This window comes from Antechinus flavipes, chromosome 1 (assembly GCF_016432865.1).
Source record: "Antechinus flavipes isolate AdamAnt ecotype Samford, QLD, Australia chromosome 1, AdamAnt_v2, whole genome shotgun sequence".
NCBI classification, from domain to species: domain Eukaryota; kingdom Metazoa; phylum Chordata; class Mammalia; order Dasyuromorphia; family Dasyuridae; genus Antechinus; species Antechinus flavipes.
The window spans coordinates 166,585,363-166,611,295 of record NC_067398.1 but is presented as its reverse complement, the minus strand read 5'-3'; the positions used below and the strand labels follow the sequence as shown (position 1 = coordinate 166,611,295).

General features: G+C 32.6%; 1 protein-coding gene across 6 annotated transcripts in view; it reads left to right on the top strand.

Annotated features, from left to right (window-relative positions):
* SSBP2 (single stranded DNA binding protein 2) overlaps positions 1–25,933 on the top strand; it is a 369,390-nt gene that overhangs the window by 325,577 nt on the left and 17,880 nt on the right. For all 6 annotated transcript variants that reach the window (XM_051992898.1, XM_051992901.1, XM_051992881.1 and 3 more), the window contains 5 exons: positions 3,897–3,932; positions 6,010–6,064; positions 9,564–9,634; positions 12,036–12,114; positions 20,725–20,753. In XM_051992898.1, the coding sequence (XP_051848858.1) occupies positions 3,897–3,932; positions 6,010–6,064; positions 9,564–9,634; positions 12,036–12,114; positions 20,725–20,753 (270 nt within the window). The remainder of the gene's footprint in view (positions 1–3,896; positions 3,933–6,009; positions 6,065–9,563; positions 9,635–12,035; positions 12,115–20,724; positions 20,754–25,933) is intronic.

Below are 25,933 nucleotides of genomic sequence, written 5' to 3'. Positions count from 1 at the left end.
CTATAATAGTAATGGACCCCATTTTTAGAATAATATATTCAGTAGCTTAGCAAAACATTGTACTTTGTGAAAGACTCTTACATTGTTTTGTTGTTTTTTAGTTGTTTTCCGTCATGTCTGTTTTTTCATGAGCTCATTTGGGATTTTTCTTGGCAAAGATACTAAAGTAGTTTGCCATTTCCTTCTCCAGCTCATCTTAAGGATGAGGAAACTGAGACAAACAAGGTTAAATGATTGACCAGGGTCACACAACTAGTAAGTGTCTGTACTCAGAAAGAGGACTCTTCCAGAAACCGGGCCTAGAGTTCTATTTACTTTACCACCTAGCATCCCTTTGAATCATTTACATTGACCAAAATGTAAATTGGATGAGACTTGTGTCATATAAAGATATATATATGTATATATATATACATATATATACACATACACACACACACACACACTCCTATACATAACAGAAATAAGCGCACTTCTAAAGGAAATGTATATACTTGAATTATGAAATTTATTGTGAGCAGTATTTTTCTACTTAGAGAAGCAATATCTATATTCTTTCCAGATAAATCCTTATAAAAGTATATTAATATTGATACTTTATCCATTACTTTAACATAATCCTTTAGTCAGTGTGCCTAAGAACTATATGTACTTCCACTCACTAAATATTTCAAGTCAGACTTATCTTTAAAATTCGTAAACCAATTGTTTTTCCTTTTAAATTAGCATCCTAAGATATCTTTAACAGATATGATGTTACTCCTCTTCCTGCTTAGTGGTCCACAATTGTAGAAATTTGTCCAGTCTCCTTTTTTTTACTGTCATGTCTAATATGATAGTAGATTTATTCAAGAAGAAAATTAGACCATATTTAGTCCTTCTGAACATATGGAGATTTTTCTTTTCTCTTAAGTTTAAAATCATACTTTATGTGGTACCAGAGCAAACACAAAACTAACCTAGTATTTCATGTTTCTGTTCATCTAATATGAAAAATAGAATAGATGAACCACTAGCTAGCTTGTTGTTAGGGAAAAAAAGGAACCACAAGTCATATATTTGTGCACATATACATATACATATATGTGTGTGTGTGTGTGTGTGTGTGTGTGTGTGTGTATATGTGTATATATATATATATATGTGCATGTGTATATATTCACATACTAGTTTCTCATTGTTAGTAATTCATTAAAGGAAACCGAATATCTCATTAAATGAAAACATTTCAGACAAGAAATTTTGAATGTATGAAAATTATTGTTTTCCTTTGTCTTACTTCTGAAGCATTACGAAAATAGTTGTATCTGACCATGAAACTGGCTTCACTCATATATAAATGATACACAGAGATGTGCTGGAAAGTATTGAGAACCAACTCTCAGGGGCAGGGGAAAAATTCATAGCATTAACTTTTAAGTTTATTTTACATTCTCTCCATCATTCATGATGTTTGTACAATCAATAGAACAATGAATCAAGTTCTAATTTGGAGCTTTTGCAGATTTCTGAGCTGTAAATATTCACAATGAAAATTTAACAATCATTTCTTAAGATTCTAAACTTAAAAACATCCCCCCCATCCTTTTGTCCTTATTGAAATTACTTTGTATTTGTGTGTTATACCCTGCTTCCTCTACAATCCCAGGAAAGAGGAAGCAGGGTTCCTCTACAATCCCAGGAAAATATAATGGCCTTTTAATTTTGCATTTTGTAATTCTGATGATTTTTAAATAGTAAAAACTTAATAAATGTTTATTGATTTGAATTAAATCATTCAACTCAATTTACATATAAATGCTACCCTTCGTTTTTCCTTGCTACTTTTTACTTTACTTATATCTATATACTGTCTGTGACACATTAATAATAGTAATAACTAATAGTTATGTAGCCTTAATGTTTACAGAGCATTTTCTATACATTTCATTTATTCCTTACAGCGGCTCTGGGAAGTGATGCAGATATGTAATTCTAATACCCCATTTTACAGATGAGGAAGCAGAATCTGAGAAGATAAGCGTTTTGCCCATAATCTTACTGCTGGTAAATGGCAGGAAAAAATACTTTGGTTTCTTCTGATCCCAAGTTGAGCAATATTTTTACTTCATCAGGAGCTAGCTCCAAGCAGAATTTTTTTTTTCTGACAGTCTAAGAAAACAACAGATTCTACAGTGAATTCTGAGATTTAAATGTTGGATTACATGCTATACTTCAAACTATAAGAACCAAAGGTTATTTTCTTATTCAGGCTTATATTCCCTACTCTCTCCTTCCCTCCCAACACACAACCCACACAACACCTAATAAACAAATATGGATTAATATTTGTTGGGTGAATGAATGAATGCCATATCCCCACCTCTCCAGTGTCTGGTGTAATATACCAGGCAAGTTAGATGTTTAATGTTTTAAAAAATTGAATTGAATTAAATTCCAAATAAGTTTAAAAGCTGGAGGAAAAGCTTTCTTGTCAGCTAGTTTACAAATCCACAATTCTATAATTACAAAGAGCTAACTACTCTACATGATGTACCAAACGACAACACAGTTTGGCCACTACATAATTAACAGGCCAAATGGGAGGAAATGATCAGATCTGTTTCCCTCTTGGTATGTCTGAATCCTCTATTTTTAATGAACATGCTAGGCATCTTAATCATCATATCAGTAACATATAGAAAATTGAAACAAAGACAAGAAATTGAGTATGAAAATATAAGGCTGCCATTGTCCTAGAGTAGGGATAGGAGGGAGACAGTATCACAAACACAAAAACTCATTATGAGCTCAGATAGATGTTTAGAATATCCCTAAAAATGACGGGGTGCTTTTCAAAACCAGTTGATTTTATAAAATAATTGGCTAAGAAGATTTTTAAGATGATAAACATATTATAGATATTGAATGGGGTTATAATATCAGAAAACAAAGAGAAGTCAGATGAACTTGATCCTTACTTTCCTTTTGTTAAGCTTGACATAGTGCATCTCTTTGGAATAAGGAAATTCTGCTTCTCTCACAGATTGGCTGTGTGACTCTCAGCAAGTTATATCCCTGCCAGTCTTAGCAGCCAGTATTACAATACTCTTAACAGACCACAAGCTGAACACAACATTCTTCGACCCTGCTGGAGGAGGAGACCCAATCCTATACCACCATTACATGCAACTTTATAAACTGTAATAAGGGGTAGATTTACCTTGATAGAAGGTGTTTTTTCATTGGGCATTTCTTGTACTGGTGAAAACTTAGGTCTAGTTTTTTTTATTTATATTTTTAAATAAATTTAAATAAATTACTCAAAAGAGTTCAGCGTTAATGTTGTTCATTTGTAGCCAATTCTTCATGAACTTATTTGGGGTTTTCTTGGCAGTAATACTGGAATAGTTTGCCTTTTGTTTCTCCATCACATTTTACAGATGAGAAAACTGAGGCAAACAAGGTTAAATGACTTGAACAAGGTCACACAGTTAGGACATGTCTGACATCAAGAAGACTTATTTTCCTGATTCCAGGCCCAGTTCTCTATCCAGTTCATCACTTAGCTGCTCAACTTTAATAGCTTGATAGTGAAACCTAATAGAATAAAAAATAGAATTCATGATCTGCATGCCTTAAATGGGCTATCAGTACACATTATCTTAGACAAACACTGGGGATATAAAATGAATTGGGTTCTAAGGGAGGAGAAATGTAAATTAGATTACCTTTAAGAAGTTTTACTTGAACTGTATTTCTTAGTGGCAATACCTTTCCTCTTTTTTTTTTTTTTTTACTTTTTCAATTTACTTTAAACTAACTAAAAGCAAGAATATCAATTTACTTTGCTTCAGCCTTGATTCTTTGACATGAATCAAAAGAAAATAAATTGTTTTGTCCTTTTCGCATTCTAGATACCCTATTCCTCAGCATCTCCTGGGAATTACGTAGTAAGTACATTTGGGTTTGTTTGCTCATTAGAATTGATGTTACATTTTACTTAGGCAAAGAAATAGTTGTCCAGATGTTCAGAGCCCTTGTGTATTGGTTGAGAAGTGAACATCTGATTTATGTTTAGTTGTTTTGTCTGCCATCTACAATACATATGTTGACGTTCATTAGTAGAACAGTTATCAATCTGGTCAGAATTGCCCTGAGTGCTCTGTTTCACTTCAGCATATGCTCTGTATCCAGTATAAAACGTATACCCTGTCCAATGAAGAAGAGAAACTTTCTCAGTTCACTTGAACCTGCTTTTAAAGTCTAAGTAAATAGTCAACCTCCCCCCCAAAAAAATACAGAGCAACCCACTGACAAATATAATAAGCCAAGAAACAAAGGATAAATAGATGAAACTGGAAATCTTTGTATAGGTTGTTTTCAGAAGTTTATGACTTTGGCCATTGCTGATGCAGCTTTCGTTTATTTTCAATTAGCACAGGAAAAAAAAAAAAAAAGGGATGTTTACTTGCTATCCCAGAGATTTTTATAACTAATGGTAATAGGTTGTAAGTTTAATAAATCACTTAAAAGGAGAAGGAAATTACCTAGGTATTTTTTACTTTAAGTTGCCTACTTAATATCTTAACATTTAAAAGTAAATTCACTGCAGAACCAGAACATTGTACACATTAACAGCAAGATTATGTGATGATCAACTACGGTAGATTTAGTTCTTCTCAGCAATACAGTGTTCTAAGACAATTTGATAGACTTGGGATAGAAAATGTCAACTCTATCCAGAGAGAGACTATGGAGCCTGAATATGATTTGAAGCATTTTATTTTCATCTTTTTTGTTGTTTGTTTGCTTTTTTTCTTGTGGTTTTCTCTTTTGTTCTAATTTTTCTTCTGCAACATGATTAATATAAAAATATGTTTGAAATGATCACACATGTATAACCTAAACCAGATTGCTTGCTGTCTTGGGGATGGGGAAAGTAATGAAAACGAAAAAAATTGTAACTCAAAATCTTGCATAAATGAACGTTGAAAACTATTTTTACATGTAATTGGAAAAATAAAATACTATTGAAATTTTTTTAAAAGAAAAAAATTAAATTCATTTTGGACTTTCAAACAATGACATTAAGACAAAACCCAATTTTTTTCTACATTACATAAAATATGAATACAGTGGAAAGTAAGAGATGTTTGGAAAATGTATTCTTCTTAATCACAGTAATTGTGATTAATTAATAGTAAGTAAAGTTTGTAGAACTTTGAAGGAAAGTTTAAGTGCTCCCCAGCTATTAAATAGGGTATTGACTCTTCATTAAGGCACTTGATAGACGTTGTTTACCAAAGCTAAGAGGGAAGTAGGAATTTAGCTATTTTATGGTTAACTTGACTTCTGTAGATAAGCCACACTAGATAAATCAACAACCAAAATGTGTTTGAATAACTCACATTAGCTATGTACAGTAAATTAGTTAATATTAGACCTTTCAGATTTCCACTTTATTAAAACACCACCTTAGAAATGTAACTGATTTTTACTGAAGTAGGAACATTTATAAAGAACTACACACATTAAAATTGATGATAGTTGATCAAAATAAAGTATTAGAGTTTTTAAACAGACTAAGAAGAACAAATTTTACTTGCAGTAAATCTTTTAATATTTTTATTTCTGGAAAACTAGTGAATCACTGGGAAAGAAAAGTATTAAAAATGACAAACATAAATAATTTTCATCACATCAATTTAAAAGGTCCTAGTATATTATTTCCCTTTTTATTTCATTATGTGATGTGATTATATCATTAAAGATAGAACACTGTACTTTGGTTTAAAGATTCAGTGCTTTTAGAATATTTAGAATTTTCACACATAGTAAAACTAAATTATGTTTTCCATAATGGTAAAATAAGATAGTGATATTTCACAGAAAAATAAATGGGAAAAATATTTTCCTCTGTTTTCAACTGTGTACTTTACAAAGACAAACATAATCTTTACTGTGTATTGTTATTACTTTTAATGAGATACCTTTCTTTTCACTAAATATTTTTTATAATTGTTTTAGGGTCCTCCAGGAGGTGGAGGGCCACCAGGAACTCCCATCATGCCTAGTCCAGCAGGTATTGGAACACAAATGGCTACCATGAGCATTTAATGAGTAGAGTAAATAAATAAAACTTAAATTAGCTTGCTACTAAGAGGTAATTGACTCTCATCTCTAGAGAAGAATTCTGTAGGTAGCAGTCAACTATGCCTTTTAGTTATTGGTTTTATTTTAAGTGAATACTAAGGAAATATTTGTTATACTCACTATTTGTGAGACCTTGAGCAATTAATTTAAACCCCTCTGAGCCATGGTTTTCTCATAGGTAAAATGAGGGGCTTGTACTATCTCTGAGGTATCTTTTAGCTTTAAAAAATGGGATTCTGATATTTTAACTTTAAATATCTATGTAAATGCATTAACTTGTCATAGTTTATTTTTAATTTTCAGTTTAACTCCTTTAATAAGATGTTTATTTAAAAAAATTGTTACACTCTATCTACATGAGAAAATAGTCATTCTGTATAAAACTTATAGAAAAATTTGTCTAACAAAGATTTGTTGAGTAAAAAGAAAAGTTTTGATCCAAATCTTCCAATTTGTGAAATTGCTACCAAAAAGGAAATGATGTTTTCAGATTCTCTGCTGTTTGTGGACCCACATAATTGAATAGCTGTAATGGGTCCCTCCCATCCCATCCCATCAGGCTCGGGATGCATGCAGGCCACTGGTGTAAGCCTTGTAGGTCAAAGTCCTATGGGTGCATATTTTTAACTTAGAAAATCTCAAATTAATGTTATGTGTATTGCACTGTATTTTTATGTATTTTGTCAAACATTTAAATTACCTTTTAATTTGGTTCACGACTAAAGAGTTTTGCAGGTCACTTTCAATAAGAGAGTTTGACCCTTTCTGATATAAAACAATCACCACAAGTATAATGGCCACTATAGCCAAAATGTATCAGAAAGACTTTTTTAAAAAATCTTTTCAACTAGCATATATGTTAGTGGGTTTTAATATAATTATTAAATCAAATAAATAACAATACATTAAATTGCTATTACTTGTAAAGTTTTATGTATAATTTTAAAATATATTAAATTTATAAATTACTAGTTTTCAGAAATATATACAAAATTTTGAAATAAGGTTGAAATAATAAGTTGTAAATGTTTATACTCATTGTCATTTTTTGAAAAGAAATCCAGAATTAATAATTAATAGTGATTTTGTACCTTGCTTTATGAAGTCTTTGGAGCTATTCCAAAGGCAAAGCCTTTTGTAAATCTCTACTCAGAATTTCCCCAAGGAAAATATTGCAAAGTTCAATAGAGACAGAAAATCATGAATTAATTTTATTGCCCATGTATTAGTTATTGGCTTTATTAAATGGCTCAATTAATTTTCAATGATGAAGATTATGTTGCATGATAATATGTTCTTATAAACAATGGAGAGAAAATAAAACCTTGTGGCATGTCCTAGGTAAAAACAGATATAAGTGTTTACATGATCATTCTTCTATTTGTCACTCTGTAATACCTTATAGGAAAAGAGACAGGGATCTCCCAGGTGAAGAAATTCTTTATACCAATACAAAGTTGACCCCTTCAGTTATTGGAGAGTTGACTAGGACACTGGAAGATGAAATAAATTATCCAGGATCACACAGCCAGTATGTGTCAAAAATGGGATTTAAATGCCTAGGTCTTATAGGCTTCAAGACTGGACTGTTATGCCATTCTGTCTTCCATGTTAATATACATAGCTTTTGTTAACTATCATGTAGTAACCCAGGATACAGTATGTTCTAATCAATAAATCATCCAGTCCGTTAGAGCCTGGGAGGTTACTGGTAATCTGTGCCTCCAGATTCTCCCTTTCAAATTCTTTCCTGTCCTGTCGTCTCCTCAGAGAGGAGAGTTACTCACTAGATATCAGATGAATGACCCATTTTACAATGCCATTTCCAAAGTAGATGCATAAAATCGGAATCCCTGGCTAATGATATTAACCTTATTCCTCTTTCTCTGGTATTGCATTGATTGCACACAAAAAATATTGAATGAGTGAAAAAATTCTATCCCTCTTCTTTACAACTCATAGAAACTTGGAATGTATTTTGATTTGTTTTTCCCAAAATCTGCCTTTACTCTGTATAGTTAATTTTTCCTTTAATCCTTCCCAAAGATCAAGGCTACTAAACTTTATCAAAGTCTTTTTGGTATTTTTTTCCTTAAGCAATCAATTCTTTTGGGTTTTTAAAAATTTTATTTAGCAAGGTTTTCCTAAGCAATTAAAGGCTAACTTGGGGTATGTATTTTAGATATTTTGGGGGCATGGTACACTGATCCAAAAGTAAAATTCAAATACTTGAACAACACACATAGCTTCATGAATGTGTTCAAAGAAGTCATAAGTCAGCAGCCAGCATTCCTTGAAGCTTGGTGGCACTGAAATGAATGAAAGGAGGTGAAGGTGCTTTATATGTCCACAAATCCCCTTTATTTATAGTTAATAAGAAGGAAACAGAAGTTTTCTCATGCCATTCCATAGCCACGATGGTAGGCAAAGAAGTGAGACTATAGGATATGGATTAAGAACCCTCAGGCAAATGTTTATCCAGCTATTGCCACAGTACTAAGTGATTTGTCTTCAGAATTCACATAAAATTAATGAGTCTATGGATACAATGAATCCACTGATATAGGGCAGCATTAGTACATAAATAATGGCTATTTTTAGAAGGAAAACTTACAAGATTTCTATACATTATTTATAGAAATAAGCATTTGAATTTATAAAAATTTAGAGAATTGTCTATAAATGTAAATGTTATAAAAGTGATGTTGGTCCTATAATGTGAGATATGGTTCTTGTACTTTATTATATGAATAAATGCAACACATTTTTAAATATTATCACATATGTGGGATCGAGTGCATTTAAAAAAAAAAAAAACTATTTCCATAGCTGTGTTGGAAGAAAGTATCTTAAAATTCAGTCAGGTGATTTGTTAAGATCGAGCCTCATTTTAGTCTTCCTCTTGGAACTGATCCAGAGGATTCCTCATGCTCTTGCTAATTATTTGAATAAATTGAAAGAATAAAACAGAAATATTCTCAGAGCCTGAGGGGAAATGAGAGACTCAATATAACTACTCTGGCTTTAGGAGATTTGGGCTGTATCTGCATATAGTCAATGAAGTGGAGAATTAAGGCAAGTATCTAGTTAATTCAAAGAGAACAAATGATTTTACCTCAATTTTATAGACTTCTCAAGTAGTACTTGTTTTTTTTTTTTTTAAACCAGCATCATGTAATAATTGTCTCACTTCTACATGTCACTTCTTATTTATGGGGTTTTAATCATAATAGGATTGAATTCTCAAATCATCTGAAAAATGATGGCTGGCACCTATTTGTTAATAAGCTTACTAATGCCCATTTTAGATGATGTAGCTAAAAACATGTCTAAACATTTACACAGTCTTTCGCTAGTTTTTCACTATTTAACACCTCATGTGTCTTGATAATAAAGAAAGGTATTAACGAGCTAATATTTTGTTTCAGATTCTACCAATTCTGGAGACAACATGTATACTCTAATGAATGCAGTACCTCCTGGACCCAACAGACCTAATGTAAATATGAATCTGTTATTAGTTTTACTTGAGCATATAATAAGCTCTTCAGATTTGTGAAATCAGTTCTATTGGACATTTTTGAAGATTCTAGGAAGTCTAGACAAAGTTAGAGAAAAATGAAATTCTTTTCAAATTGTTCAATTAAGTTAAACAAACAGAATTGTGAAATTACAGGAATTCTTATTGGTGCATTGAATATACCAAAAAACCTTATATAGGTGGCATTTGAATATAATTTAGAATAAAATAAGTTAATAGTGGTCTCTGATTCATTATATTATGGAAAAATTAAGAATTCTGAGAAAATTTAAATAATTTATGTAACCAATTTTAGAGTTACTCATTTTTTTCATGTAGTGGTGACTTGTCTTTTTCTCTTCACACTGAAAAGATTTTTATTAGCTGGGTAATTATTATTATATATATTATTAGCTGTGAAATCAACTAGGATAACAATATATGTCATGAGATTAGGAAATTTAGGCTGTATTTGTTAAAATTATACATTATTAAAGCAACAATCCCCAATTGAGTACTTGCTTTTTGTAAAATCAGAGCCCATGGCTAGATAAGCCATAGACTCCTAAATGTATTTTTAGCAAATCCTGATTTTAAAATATATAGTTGATTCAAGAGGAAAGTGTGTCATTAAAACAAGTCCTATAAAGCATCACCTTATCTTGACTGATCTCTACCAACACTTATAATTCTAGGAATTGAGAGCTGCAGTAGGAACTAGGACAACAAGAGTACCAGCTCTGTCACTTGCTAGTTTTGTGATCTTGGGTAAATCTCATTGTCATTCTTAACCTCAGTTTCCTCATCTGTAAAATGAGGATAATAATATTTATACTAGTTATTTTACGGGATAAAATGAGATCACTTGATCTCATTGGAGAAATTGAATTGTAATTGTAAGCTTAACAAATACTAAATTTAAAGAAAAAATTTTTGATCTTTAGAGCACGAATGTGATGTATAACATGTAAAGGAAATGAGATCATGAATGCAATACTTTATAAATTTTGAATAAAGTACTACATAAGTCCAGTTATAATCCTACGATTACTACTATAATAAATAATTGGAACTGAGATTATAAAATATTGCCATGCCAGTAGTTGTCATACTGGGGAATTGGAAGTATCAGTTTTGATGCTGGCATAGTGCTTGGAAAGAACCTTTGTTGACACAAACCAACCAGATAGTCCAAGCCCACATTCTGTTCACTTGTTATGATGGTGCAAATTATAAATTCTATTCCATTAAGCATGAAAATAAAATCCTGTAAGGTTTTCTTAAAAATGAGAATTTGGGAATCTATGAATATTTTATTCTAGAGTATTACCTTCATAAAATGAACATAGCCATAGGAAGAAAGTTTCTAAACACGAAAATTTTTTGACTTCACTGAATTCAGTTGCTTTTTTTCATTCTATCTCTTAGATCAGAGTGATAAATTTCTAATCTGATTATGATAATAGCCAGAATGGAAGGAGGAATTAGGGAAATCAACAGACCTTTCTTGATCTTCCCAGCTAACAGGGCTTCCTTCCCAAATTACCTTGACTTATCTGTATTTATTTTGTGAACCCTCATTTTTATATTATGATAATAATAGCCTACTTTAAGGTTTGCAAAGTGCTTTACAAGTATTATCTCATCCTTAATGAGGTAATGGCAGAGCATTATTTTATAGTCCTAGTTCCAGTTATTTACAGTAATAATCAATCACAGCATCATAGCTGGCACTTACAGAGTACTTTATTAAAAGATTATAGTTTTACATTCATGATCTCATTTGATCCTCACGATAGTCCTTTAAGATAGCTAGTACAAGTATTATTGGTAAAAATGAGATTTAATTTAACTTGGGAGATAGTGACTATTATTATTAACATTTTACACATGAGGAAACTAAGGAACAGAGATTAAATTAGTTCGGTGTCAAGTCCAGGATTCTATTCACTGTGCCACCTTGCTGTCACATATATGTGCTCTAATGTGTGCATGTTATCCATTTGTTGTTGACTCTTTAATGACTTCATTTATGTTTTCATATCCCTATCACCCAGCTCAGTGCCTGGAATATAGTGGGTACTTAATAAATGCTTATTAATTGACTGATTAACTACATGTGCAAAACACTGTAGCCGTTGCAAAGTTATATGACATAGTTCTTGTTGAGAAAGTGACTATCAGTCTAAGAACAGCAGAGTTAAAATTCAAGGTGGAAGAACATTGGAAGAAAGCATTGTAAAGTATAATTTTTAAATGAAAGTCATGCATGTGTTCTCCCTCAAAGTTAACAGACAATTGATTATTGAGGACTGAGTTGTATCTAGACTTTAACTTAAGCTTTTAAATTTATAATCACTCATTTTCATTTTTATAATAGTTTCCAATGGGCCCAGGGTCAGATGGTCCAATGGGTGGATTAGGAGGAATGGAGTCACATCACATGAATGGATCTTTAGGTAAGGAAGTTAAATATAATTTTTAATGTTTTGGCAGTTCTTAATGCAAGCTTTTAACATCTTCTAAATCATAGTGGCTGATTGTTTTATGGTGTTTCAGTTTCATCTGAAAATAAGAAACAATTTAAGTGCTCAAAGCTACAGATTCACAGATGTTTATTTTAATCTATTTAAATTGTCTAATCTTAAGTTAATGATCAAAGAGAGTGTTGGTTAAATACCAATTGTACAACTGTTCTTTTTAATAACTAATATTAACAATGACTGTCTTATGTCCTGGTAGAAGGCCAACAAAATCTCAATATTCATTTTTGTATTGAGTTCTTGCCCTTTTTTTTACTCAGAAAAATCTTATAACCTATCCATGTATTCTTCAGTTTCTTTGTACATAAAGTACCTTTGTACATAAAGTCCTTCACTAGCTTGTTCTGAAAAGTAAAACATATAGTCCCTCCATGTAATTTCTTTAAATAAATAACTTCTTACTTATTCCTATACATTTTTAAATTGGAGAATAAGATATTTTTTAAAACTCTAAAAAAGTCAAACAGTACAAATTGTGTTATTCTAAGAAACAAATCAGTATATTTATTTATTATTTTATATAATGATATTATATCGTTACATGTGTCAGCAACTTTTTTTTTACAGTCTTAAATCTTATTATCCAGCATTCTATCAGCTGGAGAACTCTGTGAGCTTGAACTTCTGTGCTTTGCCATTATAATGGTCAAGGATGTTCCTAACAATGATCTTGAGGCAATACAAGCTCCTGCTTTAACTCCTGAACCATCAGAGAAAGATTAAATCTCATTCAGAGTAGCCTGAACACTCAGTTCTTTTTATTCTACTCAGCTTCTTGGGAATGTGCTCATCAATATATTGGGTACATTGAGTAACAGGCTTCCTATACATTGAGAGAATCTACTTGGGAGATTCATTGAAAGCTGATGGACAGGAGGCACACAGGCCAAGAACACAAGGATTGGTTGTGATCTGTAGCAAGAGATGGAGGATCCACATGGCTGAGATAACAGAAAAGCAGAAGTTTCAAAGGACTGAGAGTAGACCCCATGAGTAACCATACCAGTACTCCATATCTATTTACTGATCACCCAGTATTACAGGATAATCAACTTAGAGGGAGAAGGAAACTTAAGGACCATTTAGCCCAAAGTCTTCATTTTATGGAAACTTCCAAATGACTTGACTAAGGTCACATTGGTAATTGGTGGCAGAACCAATACAGGAACCCAGGTGCTTTGACCCCAATACACATTCCACTGAATCATTTGGTGCTGATAATAAGGAATTTTTATTGAGCTTCATGATTTTCATAGGGTAAGTAGATGCTAAGTCAAGAAAGCATCTTACTGAGATCCACTCTGGCCCTGGACAAGTCACTTTCAGCTTCCCCATCTATAAAGTGAACTGAAGAAGGAAATCTCAAATCACTCCCACGATCTTTGCCAAGAAAACTCCAAAAGGGGTTATGGTGAGCCAGACATAACTGAAAAACGACTGAACAACAACATGATTTCCAGTTGCTATTGCCACATTAAAAAAAATAATGGAAAAGAGATGAGGAGAGAAAACTAGAATAAAGAAAAATTCCAGAACTACAGTAAAATGAAAAAGGAAAAAAGGTTCATTGGCACAGTGGATAAAACACAGGACTTAGGGACAAGAAAGACTTGTATTCAAATACTCCCTCTGACATCTTTTACTTGAGTGACTGTGGACAAATAATTTAACTTCCCAGAATGTTTCCCTATATGTTGAGTGGGAATTACGATATTAGTAGTACTTATGTCATGGTTCTTTTAAAATTCACAATAGATAGTATATTTTAAATGTAAATTTTACATTGTGTCAGTTATTATTACTACAATGAAATTTTTTAGGTTGTACAGGATGAGATCAAACATAAAAAGTTTCAATAAGCACCAAGAATAGAAATACTTGTATCAATAAGATCACTGAATTCATTGAAGTATTTAGAAATCTTTTTAGGACAGCCAGTTAATATACAGTCTTCATATTATTATACTGTACCTAATATACAAGCTAGCTGAAAGTAAAATCACCTTAAATAAATATACTATTTGTATCTTAGCTTAAAGTTTGAAGTATCTTACAGTATTTTCAGACCTGACATCTCTTCCTGTCACTATCTAGGCAATGTGCCTTTGACTAGCATGTGGAAGAAAAGGTCCTGGAGCTTTTAATTACACATATAAATATAGCTAGAGAAATACTATTGAAACTTTTAAGTGGTAATTCTGTAAAAGTGTGTATTTCTTAATATAAGCTCTACAAACTTAATAACAGTGACTAAATCCTAGCAGTAGACTGTAAATGTAGGAATTTAAGCATTTTTCATGATGACTGTATCATTATATAACTACTCAAAAGGGGAAAAAAAAGTCCCACTTTGATAGCTATGTGAATATAATTTTTAGATCTTTTATTTTCTCAAGAGATATTGATGTCCCCCTAACAACTGAATTCTCTTGGGAACTATGTCTTTTTGTCATAGTCTACGGCTCAACCTGTCACAATCAGAATCACCCATGCAATTTTTGAAGGCAAAATATTTCCTGGAGTTTTAGTACATTATGAAAAATAGATTTTAAGCATACATATTTCAGCACTTTTTATGTTTTTTTAAAAGAGACCATTAAAAAAGCAAATCCCTAGAGAAAAATAAGCAGAATCAGAAGAACTATTTACACAATGATAACAGTTCTGTTTAAAAAAAAATGAAAGACTGCAGAACTCTGATCAATGAAATTGGAAGTAATGACTTCAGAGAAGTGATGCTGAAGTGTATCTCCCATCAGGGGAGGTAGCAGATTCCAGATGTGGAATCAATAATTGATTCTCTCTTCCATGTTGCTTGTGTATGAGAGGAAAGCCAAAAAATTCTTTTGCGGGGCAGGTAGAAAACTTTAGATATGAAATAAATAATTGTATCGATCTTCCATGTTGCTTGAGTGTATGAGAGGACAGCCAAAAAAATCTTTTTTTGGGGGCCACATCCACACAGTCACAAATCATTCAGTTTTTTGTTATTTTCAGTCTTGGCTAACTCTTTGTGACCCCACTTGGGGTTTTCTTGGCAAAAATCCTGGAGTGGTCTGCCATTTCCATCCTTACTTCATTTTACAGATGAGCTAAACAGGGTGAAGTGACTTGGCCAGGATAACACAGCAGGTAATTGTCTGAAGCCAGAATGGAACTCAGGAAGATGAGTCTTCCTGACTCCAGATCTAGAATTCTATCCACTATAACACCTAGCTGCCCCTATAACAAATAATTAATTTGAAAAGTAAGGATTTTTAACTTGGGTCATCTCAATATCTATAGGAAAACAATGTTTTAATTTCAACTTTGATCAATCAATGAGCATTTATTAAACATTAACTGTGTACCAGGCATTGTGCCAAGTGCTGGAGATACGATCCTTTACTTCAAGAAACCCATATTTTATAGAAGAAATTAGCCTGCAAGATAGAAAAAGTAAGGTCATCTTAAAAGGGAAAGCTTCCTGTAGAAGATAGGAATTGTGCTAAGTCTTAGAAAACCAAAAAACAACAACAACAACAACAACAAAAAACAAAACTAAAAGATGAAGGGAAAAATAAAAAGCCTTCTGGGCATAGGAGACATCAAGGGGGTAAAGTATGAGAACTAGCAAGTCCAGGATGGCTGGATCATAGGGTGCATGGTAGAGAGAAAAGTATTAGAAGATAGAAGTGGTAGAAAAGGCCAGATCATGAAGAGCTTTAAAAACCAAACATGGGTCTTTTCTGTTTAATCCTAGCATGTAAAAGGGAGCTCCTGGGGTTTACTTAATGATTGTAAAATAGCTAGATCTGTGCCAAGGAAGTCACTTTGATAGCTGAGTGGAAGATGAATTGAAGAGATGAGAGAATTGCATCAAGGAGACTGATTACAAGAGTCATTGCAAGAAGGGAAAGGGAAATATATGAGAAATGTGTGGGTTAAAAATAATAAGATTTAGCCACAGTTTGGATATGCCATGAAAATGAGGGATTGACAATGATGCTGTAGTTGAAGGAAAGGAGCACCCTTAACAAAAATAGGAAAGTTAGGAAGAAATGTGGATTTGGCATAAGAAAATGAGTTCTCTCTTGGTCATGTTGAATCTGAGATCTATTTTAAGATGTACAGAAGGCATTGGTGATATGAGACTGTAGCTCAAGAGAGAAATCAGGGCTGGATAAAGACATCTAGGAAACATCTGCAGATTGATGGTGATTCAATTTGTGAAAGGTGAGGAGATGACCAAGTGAGAAAATATGAGGAAAAGAAGAGGGCCCATGATGGGCCTTGGATGACTAACCACAGTTCATGGTTATAACATAGACAAAGAATCACAAAAGGACCCCAAAGAGAGATCAAATAGACAAGAGAGCAGTGTCAGTAAAATCCATAGAGAGAAGATAAGATGACCAACAATGTCAAATGCTGCAAAGAGATTAAGAAGGATGAGGATTCAGAATGGGCCATTGACTTGGACAATTAAATCATTGGTAACTTTGAAAAGATTGCAGAGGGTTAAGAAAAGAGTGAGAAAAGACTGAGTGTGGATGGCCTTCTCAAGAAGTAGAGATACATAAGGGTGGTTGTATGAGGTGAAGGTTTTTTTTTTTTTTTAAGATAGAATCAATGTGGAATTTTATTGTTTTGGTTTTGGTGATTACTCTGATTCATTCCTATCAAATACACCTTCAATTAAATTTTCTCTCTCTTTAATACTTTCCCGGATTGGGAGAGTGACAAGTCTCTTTCAATAAGTAGGAGCAAGCGCTCAAGTTCAGCTACTCAAAGAATATAAAGAATGACTTAAAACTTCCTATGTAGGTGCAATTCTGCAAACATTTTAACAAAACCCTAAATTGCACTGTTTTCTGTCAAGACTAACCATAGCTTGTCACTTTCTTAGTTATCTACCAAACTCAGTAGTGTGGAAAAAAACATTTACTAAGTGCTTACTATATGCAAGGAACTATACTAAGCATGAGGAGTACAAAGGAAGGCAAAAGCAAAGACTGGAAATATAGTGGCAATAGTAGTGGTAACATTGGTGATCCAGCTGTGAGTTTATCTGAAATGGAATACCCTAGATGAATCTAGTGTGGTAACTATAAGGGATCCCAGAAGCACCTGCATATTAGATTCAGGTCAAATGGTTTGTTAGCTCATAGTCACACAAATAGAGTTGTCCTTTCCTTTCTACATAACTATTTTCTTGTGATATGAATAAATCCTCTTATTCATAGAATGCCAGTCTGCCCTGTGTTTTTTAAAAGCAAGTTATCAATAAATATTTGTTGGCCTGAATTCACTTAATTGAATGAAAGACTTTGGGATTACTTGTTTATTGAATCAGAATTGCAGGCATTACCTGCAGCATGGTTCTACATAGTGCCCTTTCTGTACATATAAAACACATAATCCTGCAAAAAGTTTATGAGTCACCTCTCAACAGAGAAGTAGTAAACTTAAAATGTAGAGGGACAAATACATTTTTGGACATGGATAATATGGAGATTTTTTTAAGTTTTTAAATTTTTTAAACTTATTTAAGGGGAAAGAATCAATAGAAAAAATTCTTGTTGCTAAAAAATTTTTTAAATAAGAATATGTTTTAGAACAATACTACGGTGAAGGGGAGGGGAAAGTTTATGAAATGGGGTAGAAGGAATGAAGTAAAACAATTCTTTGTAGTAAGAAAGTAGCGTGATAGAAAAGTGTGAATCCAGTTCACACTTCTCACAGTTGTGGGACAACACTATTCAGAGCTCTAAAAGTGTTTATATCATAACAAAGGAACCAGATTGGGGTTAGGGAAGTTTGTAGACAACTAATGTCTGAAGTAAGTTCACATCTGTTTGATCGTGAGCAAATTACTTAACCTATCTAGGTCTTAATTTCTTCATTTGTAAAAGGGATAATACCCATAGAATCTACTTCACAGAGTTGTTCTGAGACTGAGCCAAGTAAATTAAGTGAAAGTTACAATTACTTAGTAAATTTTTAAGCCCTAGTTACACAATAGTCATTGTTATTAGCAATATAATGGAACTTAGGGCAGCTAGGTAATATAATGGATAGAGTGTCAATTCTAAAGTCAGGAAGACTCATCTTTCTGAATTCAAATCTAGCCTCAATCACCTATGAGCTATGTGACCCTGGCATAGTCACTTAACTGTTAGCCTCAGTTTCTCGTTTAAAAAAATGAACTGGAGAAGGAAGTGACAAACTACTCTAGTATCTTTGCTAAGAAAAGCCCAAATAGGGTCATGAAGAATTGAACATGACTGAAAACAAATGAACAGAATCCAGAGATGGTGCTACCTTCTTTTGCTTTTTCCAATCCTATAATTTGTCACAATTGGCCATAAAGAATTTTGACCATCAGTTTTATGCCATGAAAAATCAAAGCTTAAAGTTTTGGTTCCTTTTCTGCCTCACAAAGGGGTAATATAAAACCTAGATAGAGCTGTGCAAAGAGAGGGGGGAGACTTTATATTATTTACAATGCATTGATAGTTGCAGTGACTTTGTCTTCTTTAAGGATTCACAGCTACTCGTTTGCCTGGATTTCAAAATACTTATAAAGTGCCTGTTTTCCAGAGTATGATTTACATCTGGATGGGCAACTCCATTATACATAGTCCTTAGACAGATACTTGGGATGAAAAATGAACTGGGCCCATAAATGAGTGGGAGGAGTAGAGTGGGCTGCATTACTCTTCAGAACTATAGAGCATTTATAATGAGCCCAATCTTCCCCTCAAACAGTCCCATCTTTCAAACAATCAAGAGTTTTCTGGTGATGTTTTATGGCTTCCAGCCATATAATACCACAGGTTCCAGAGAATTTAACTTATGGGTCACCAAAAAGTCAATGGAGAGATACACTATATGTGTGAGTAAGGCTGCAAACTATTATAACATATCATGGAAGTAGCACGGACAATTTTGAGAGAAATGTATGACCAGAGGAGGAACTGGGCATATAGAGAGAGACACTGGTTGAATGCTAATCCCCATGCTTTTAATGGTATCCTTGCAGTGTCAAGAGAGGTAGATTAACATTCCCCCACCCTGCACCTCGGACTCCCTCCCCTACATTTCATGAATGCTCTTTGAAGGATTTAAGGGAAGACATGAACAAAAGTTACTCAGTGAAAACCCAGATAGTTTGAGGTCTCTGTTGTTGGTAACAGTGCCTGTGGTAATTCATGAAATCACAAACATATGGAAGTATCAAAGATACCTTTCTCATCTTTTCCTTTATTACAAAGTACTATATTTACTTTCTCCATTACTTTGCTTCTAATTAATAAGCTTCATTAGAGGTGAGCTTATCATTAATAAAGTATTTTATATGATAATTATAAATGTGTTTTTAGTTATAGTTGTTCATTAGCCCAGAAACAATTTGCAGAAGCTTCATATATGTTTGGTAAATGCCTTTTTTTCAGTGTGGCTAGTTAAAAATCAATGTACTTTCAATAATATAAATCTTAGCTCAGAAATAAGTTGTTACTCCTGTTTATCTCTGGCTTTTAAAATGTCAGAATATTATTAAATTATACTTGTTGGAAGGTTTATGTAAAAAATTATTAGTGTTTTGTTTTAAACTGTAGTTCACCTTTTGCCATAGAGCCACTATTCTTCAGTAATGACTTGTATAGAAATCCATACTCCCTCCATACCAAAAAAGGAACAAAATATTATTAATTTTCATTTCTTTTATGGATCTTCAAAAAAAGTAGTTCTTTTTTAAAGATAAAATTTTGAAAGACCAACTGTGAATATGAAATAATTCTGTGAAGCTAGGATATATAGAGAGAGGGCTTAATATGAAAGTTTTTATTTTGATTACTGTGGTAAAATATTGGTCATGTCTCTTTTCTGGTGTCCAAAGATCTATAGAATTTTACTTTTTAAAAAAAGCTAAAAGTTCTAGTAGACAGGAAACTGATCTTGTAGTGATCTACTTGCCACTTAGCAGCTGTCATAACCTATAAAGTTGCAAATGAGTTTCCAGTTTGCCCCAGTGAAGTGAGCATCTTATACTAGATGGTTCTTGTACCAAAGAAATCACAAATACACATTAATAAAATAAAACAAAAAATGTATTTGGGTATGGAGATGTGCCTGAAATTCAGACCAAGTGAGGCATATTTGTTCTATGGAGTTTATTTCCACAGGAAAGTCTTATTCATGAACCATGGTAAGAATGTCACTTTAGTGCTTTTGGGATATTTATTTATTTATTTATTGTTTTTTATTTTTTGCAAAGGATGGAAATTTTTCATGAATTTGTCACTATACACCAGGAATGACTCCTACCTACAAATTGTGTTGGGAATGGAAGTGGGGGGGGAGGGGAGTTGGAAGATTTTATTTTATTTTAGATTCACAACAGAGAATAAATACTTGGGATGTATGCAGAAAAAAATATATTTGAAACAAAAATACTAAAATTTGGAAAATATCCTTAGTTAAATGTAAGTAAATATTAATAAAAGTTTTTTTTAATGTTTTTTCCTTTTCTTTTTTTTTCAGGCTCAGGAGATATGGACAGTATTTCCAAAGTGAGTATGTTCTATATATATTTTTTAAACATTTAGTTTAAGTTGTTAAATTATCTTTTGAAACTTATTTTTGACCATGGTAGCTTGATATTTAAAACCAATTGGAAATGGTAAAAAAAGATTCTTCTCATTGCTGCTGCATATGCCACTGGCTATAAATAGAACCTATCTATTGTGATTAATTTTTGTCCAATAACCAATTATATTGTTACTTTATTTTTAAAAAAACCATAGAGACAATAACCTTTAGAAAAGGTAATCAAGTTTAGTCAAATATTTAAAAAGTAAATTTGAAGAAATTGTTCTTTCATAAAGATATTAGGAAATAATGATTATTAGTGATTATTATTGTTTTCCTAAAATGGAAAAAAATGAAGGGAGTTTATATCAAGGAGAAAAGTGAAAATAGTAATAACATATATTCTTATCCTCAGTGGTTTAGGAATCCACAAATAAGTTTTAACTTATATTTTATTTCTAAATAATATCTCACTACCTTTGAATTTATTAAAAATGTAAAAAAAAAAATCCCATCCACGTCAGAAGTTCAGTGTAGCCAGGCACGATGGCACAAGCTTAAAATCCTGACTGTTGGGGAGACAGAGATGCTGGTGAATCGTTTGTGTTTGGGAGTTCTGAGTTGTATTGTAGTAAGCTAATCAGTTGTCTGCACTAAATTTAGCATCAATATGGTGAGCTCTTAAGAACAAGAGTCCCAAGGCTACCTGAAGAGGGATGAGAACTAGTCCAAATCACAAATGGAACTGATTAAAGCTTCCATGCTGCATCAATAGGGTTAGACCCATGAGTGATTGCTTAACTTTCAGCCTAGTTTCCAATATATATATATATGTATGTATGCAAACAAAACCAATTGACCAACAAAACCCAGAACAATAGTATAATGTAAATATGATTGATAAGAACTATTTATTCACTACCATTGAAATGAGTGCATTGAACAATTGCTTTTCATCTAGAGGTTATAGAAATTCATTAAAGGATCATTTCCTTTCCTTTAATTTGTCTATACTACTATAAAACTGCATATCTTTAGTAGTTGAAAATAAGTTGTATCAGAAAATATTGTTTTAAATTATGACTTCAAATCAAATAAGTTTAATTTGGAATGTGATGGCATGTCTAGGTTGTCTTGTTTTACATAGCAATAGCAAATTTGGCAAACAAATAGAACACCTATATTTAGGGACAACCAAAATGACTTTAGCTCAAGTTTAAAACAATCTATTTCCTTTGCATATATTGGTAAAATGTTTGTAAGTAAAACTATAATACCTAAGTGATAGAAATTATCTGGTACTTTCAGGAAGACTGATTTTTCCAAATTAGGACAATATGTATAATTCCATTCACTTTTTTCTCTGTGGGCCAGGGGTTGACTGGAGCTAGAAGATAATAATTTTGTTGATTAGCCCAGTTATTTCAATCTAATTCCAGTATTTAATACAATACATTTTATTTCTTCATGCACCTACACAAGAGAAACATATGCACATGCCATGCATTCCTCTTTTTCTTGATTATTTTTTTTTACTACTCTCTGTTAGTTCTAATACAAGCAGTCTTTTTTTTTTTTAACAAGCAATCTTTTAAAAATGTTTACATATATATTTTCATTGATCTGCATCTACCTTCCTCTTTTTTATCCTCCACCTATTAAACCCACTTATTTCTGGAAGATATTTTTCTCTCTCCTCTCCTTGTTTCTTTCCATCACTTTCTTTCTTTCCTTTTTTTCTTCTTTTCTTCTCTTTCTTTTCCTTTTTCCCTTCCATCCCATTTGGAATCCAAAAATAACTATAATCATGGTGGATAAGCATAAAAGTAGCACTAGAAGTATATCTTTCTCAAGGGAAAAGAAAACCACAAGTTTTGAAACTAGATCTAATAAAAAAAGCAGCCTCATCAACCCTCTAGAGTCCTTGAAAGTATCCCAGAGTCACTCAGAATCTCCACAAAAGTCTTCATCAGCTTCCTCACTCTAGCAAAATAATCTCCCCCCTTCACAGTCTCATTCCCTAGTCTAATGCCTTTCCCATACTTTACCCTATGTTTCTAACAGTCTTCCACCTGACAATCCTGCTACTCACTAAGCATTTATTGACACTTCCCACTGTTTACTGAGCTACTCTTGGGTTTATCAGCCGTATATATGGCAATGTTTTTTAATTCACAAATGGAATGAAGGGGGAAAACGGGGTAGAAAAATAGAAAAAAGTTCCTTTTTTCCTTAAGCTTTGACATTTAAGAGAAATAAAAACTTTCCAATTTAGTTTTATTATTTTTGTTTTATTTAATGACAAGTATTAAAACAATATTGTTTTCTACTTTTGTTGTTGTTGTTACAAATCTATAACTAAGGTAGCATTTAAAACTAGATCCTGCAAATCTAGATGCAGTATCCTGAATGTAATAGGGACAAACCAGAAGGGCAGACAAAATGGGGAAAATTATAGAAAGCAGAGATCACTATTTTTCCCTCGCAGGGGGGAAACCCATCTGAGGTGGGTTTTGAAAATAGAAGAGGATGTTGACAGGGGAAATGAGGCAGCCATTCATCATTAAAAGGAGTGGTTTGGGAGAAAAAAACACCAATCTGATCTCTTTTATGTAGTCTGGAGAGGAGAGCCATGTGAGAAGCTTCCCAGGACTCTTGGAATAAATAATCCCCATGTCATTTCACCCTCACACAGTATAGTCAATGTTTCTCTTAGTTTTCAGTGGTCCATAGTAAGGGACTAAGAAAAAAATTAGAAGAATTATCAAAAGAGGAGGAATTGTAATTCACTTTTTCCCTGGAGAGAATGAAAGAATGATTGGATACTAAATAGCCAAAGAAAATGAGAAATGCTATTTTTATATATATAGTTAGATTTGTGAAGAACTTTCTGTAATCCTCCTTTAATCTCCTTTAATCCTCAAAACCTCGAAAATGACATTAAGTGCTATTGTGATCTTCATTTTTACAGATGAGGAAACTGAGGTCTAGAGAGAGGAAATAGGTTACCCAGATCACACATGTCTAAGGCAGGATTTGAACTCGGCTCTTCCTGACTCCAAGACCTAGCACTTTTTGCTTCCTCGGTGCTTAGGAAAAAGTGAGCAGGACCTGAACTTGAATAGAATAAGGAAAAGGGCATTGGTATTAGATAACATGGAGTAAATTCTGGCTCTTAGTATTGTGTGACCTTAAACAGACAAATCTCTCTGGGCTTCTGCTCATTCGTGTATAAAAATATATGAAGAATTTGTATACTGTAGGGGTTCTTCACCTTTTTGGTGTCATGGAACCTTGGGGATTCTGGTCAAGCCAATGGATCCTTTCTTAGAATAATGTTTTCATATGCATTAAATTAAAGCTAGAGAGTCAAAAAGGAAATTCTTTAGATTGAATTGGTTGTATTTTTGGAGTATATTATAAATAGACAGCTAGAAAGTAGTAAAATCCACATAAACTTAGAGGCAAAATGCAACTCAAGGGTCTAATGTAGCTAAAAATAATCCCTTTAAGTTTTTGCTAATGTTCATTTTAGAGGGTACCTTCTTCCCTGATTATACCACTATTCTCCATTAGAAGACCCCCAGTCCAGCTGAGCACTCTGCACTCAAAAGTGAGTTGCCTTTTTGATAAGATAGAACTTAATTAAGTGCATATAACTGAAGAGTTCATCGCCTTCTTTGGATAATTTCCTTACACTCTGAGAAGTCACTGTTGAGAATGCTGTTTGGGTTTATGACCTCATTGTGTCATTCATTGATTCTCCCTTTCTTCCCCTCCTCCTCCCCAACTCCAGAGGACCTCTTGTTATTTTCACTGCACTTTCTATACATTTCTCTTCAGGTAAAATGATTCTGTCATCACACTAAATGACTGTGCAGTGATGACCTAGTGAACTGGACAGGACTGGGTGTTGTAGTCTCTTAGTTCTTAACTTGGCTTAGTCACTTACTTTCCTGTCCCTGCTTTTAAATATATATTAAATAAGATGTTAATGCTGATCTTGGGGAAAGTGACTTCTCCCTTAGTAGATTTTAGTTTCCTCATCTATAAAATAAAAGAATTGGGCTCAGTAAACTCTAAGAATCCTTCCAGCCCTGGTGCACGAACCACCTAATATTACTGTATTGGCTTCACATATAAAAATAATGCGTTATTATTGCTTTAAATGTTTTGAGTTACTTCTTTGTTTGAAGTCAAGTAAGCACTAGGGACTGTAAACCATTTGATCAAGAAATGATTTACTGTAATATTTGATCAATCCATGCATGCATTAAAGAATCCACTAATGGAATTAAACAGCTAATACAGGTCTCAGAGCTTCTCATTTGCTCCATGGGAAGTTACCTTGACATGAAGAAAAATAAAACATATTTTATAAATTTATTTAAATATGAATTTGCAACTTTGAATACATTCTTTCAGTTTGTCACATTTAAAACCATATTTAATAATAATAGCAGTTAATTCCATTTAGTTTGAAAATCAGAAAAATTTAGACCTTTAATATCCTAAATGTTACAGTTTAATACCTCATTAAAATTAAATTAAAAAATTAAAATTTCATTTGAACCAAATCAAAGCTCCAATTCCTAATTTCAGAGTTTGTTGTGAAAAATCACTAATAAACTATTTTTAAAGACTTGTGAGGATGATGCCTTCATAAATATTTAATGATTACAGTTACAGTCTACGCACATTCATTCTAGAAATGCAAGTACTTTTTTCTATGTACAGAGGATAATTCTAGGGTTACATATATATAAGTTTTAGTTAAGATGAGAATTTATAAAGAAAGTAAGATACTGTTTTTGCTATTCATTGTTGCCCTGGTTTTTTGTTTTATTCTACCCTTACAGAATTTCACAAAGCACAGCATTCCACTCAACTTCAGGTTCTCTTTGCAAAGTAACAAGATACAAACCTACTTTATTTCTGCCTTATTATTTAACCAGCTTTTGGTTTAAAAAAACATAGCCAAACACATTACTGTGGATTAATTAAATTCATATTATGCTTTAGTGTTTTTGACGTAACTTGCTTTCATCACTCACCCCTAAAAAACTTCTGAGCAACCTTCTTTGATCATCAAAAATCTTTTTTTTCCCATACTGAAAAGAAGTGACTGAGAAATACAAATTCTACAACATTAGCCATATTT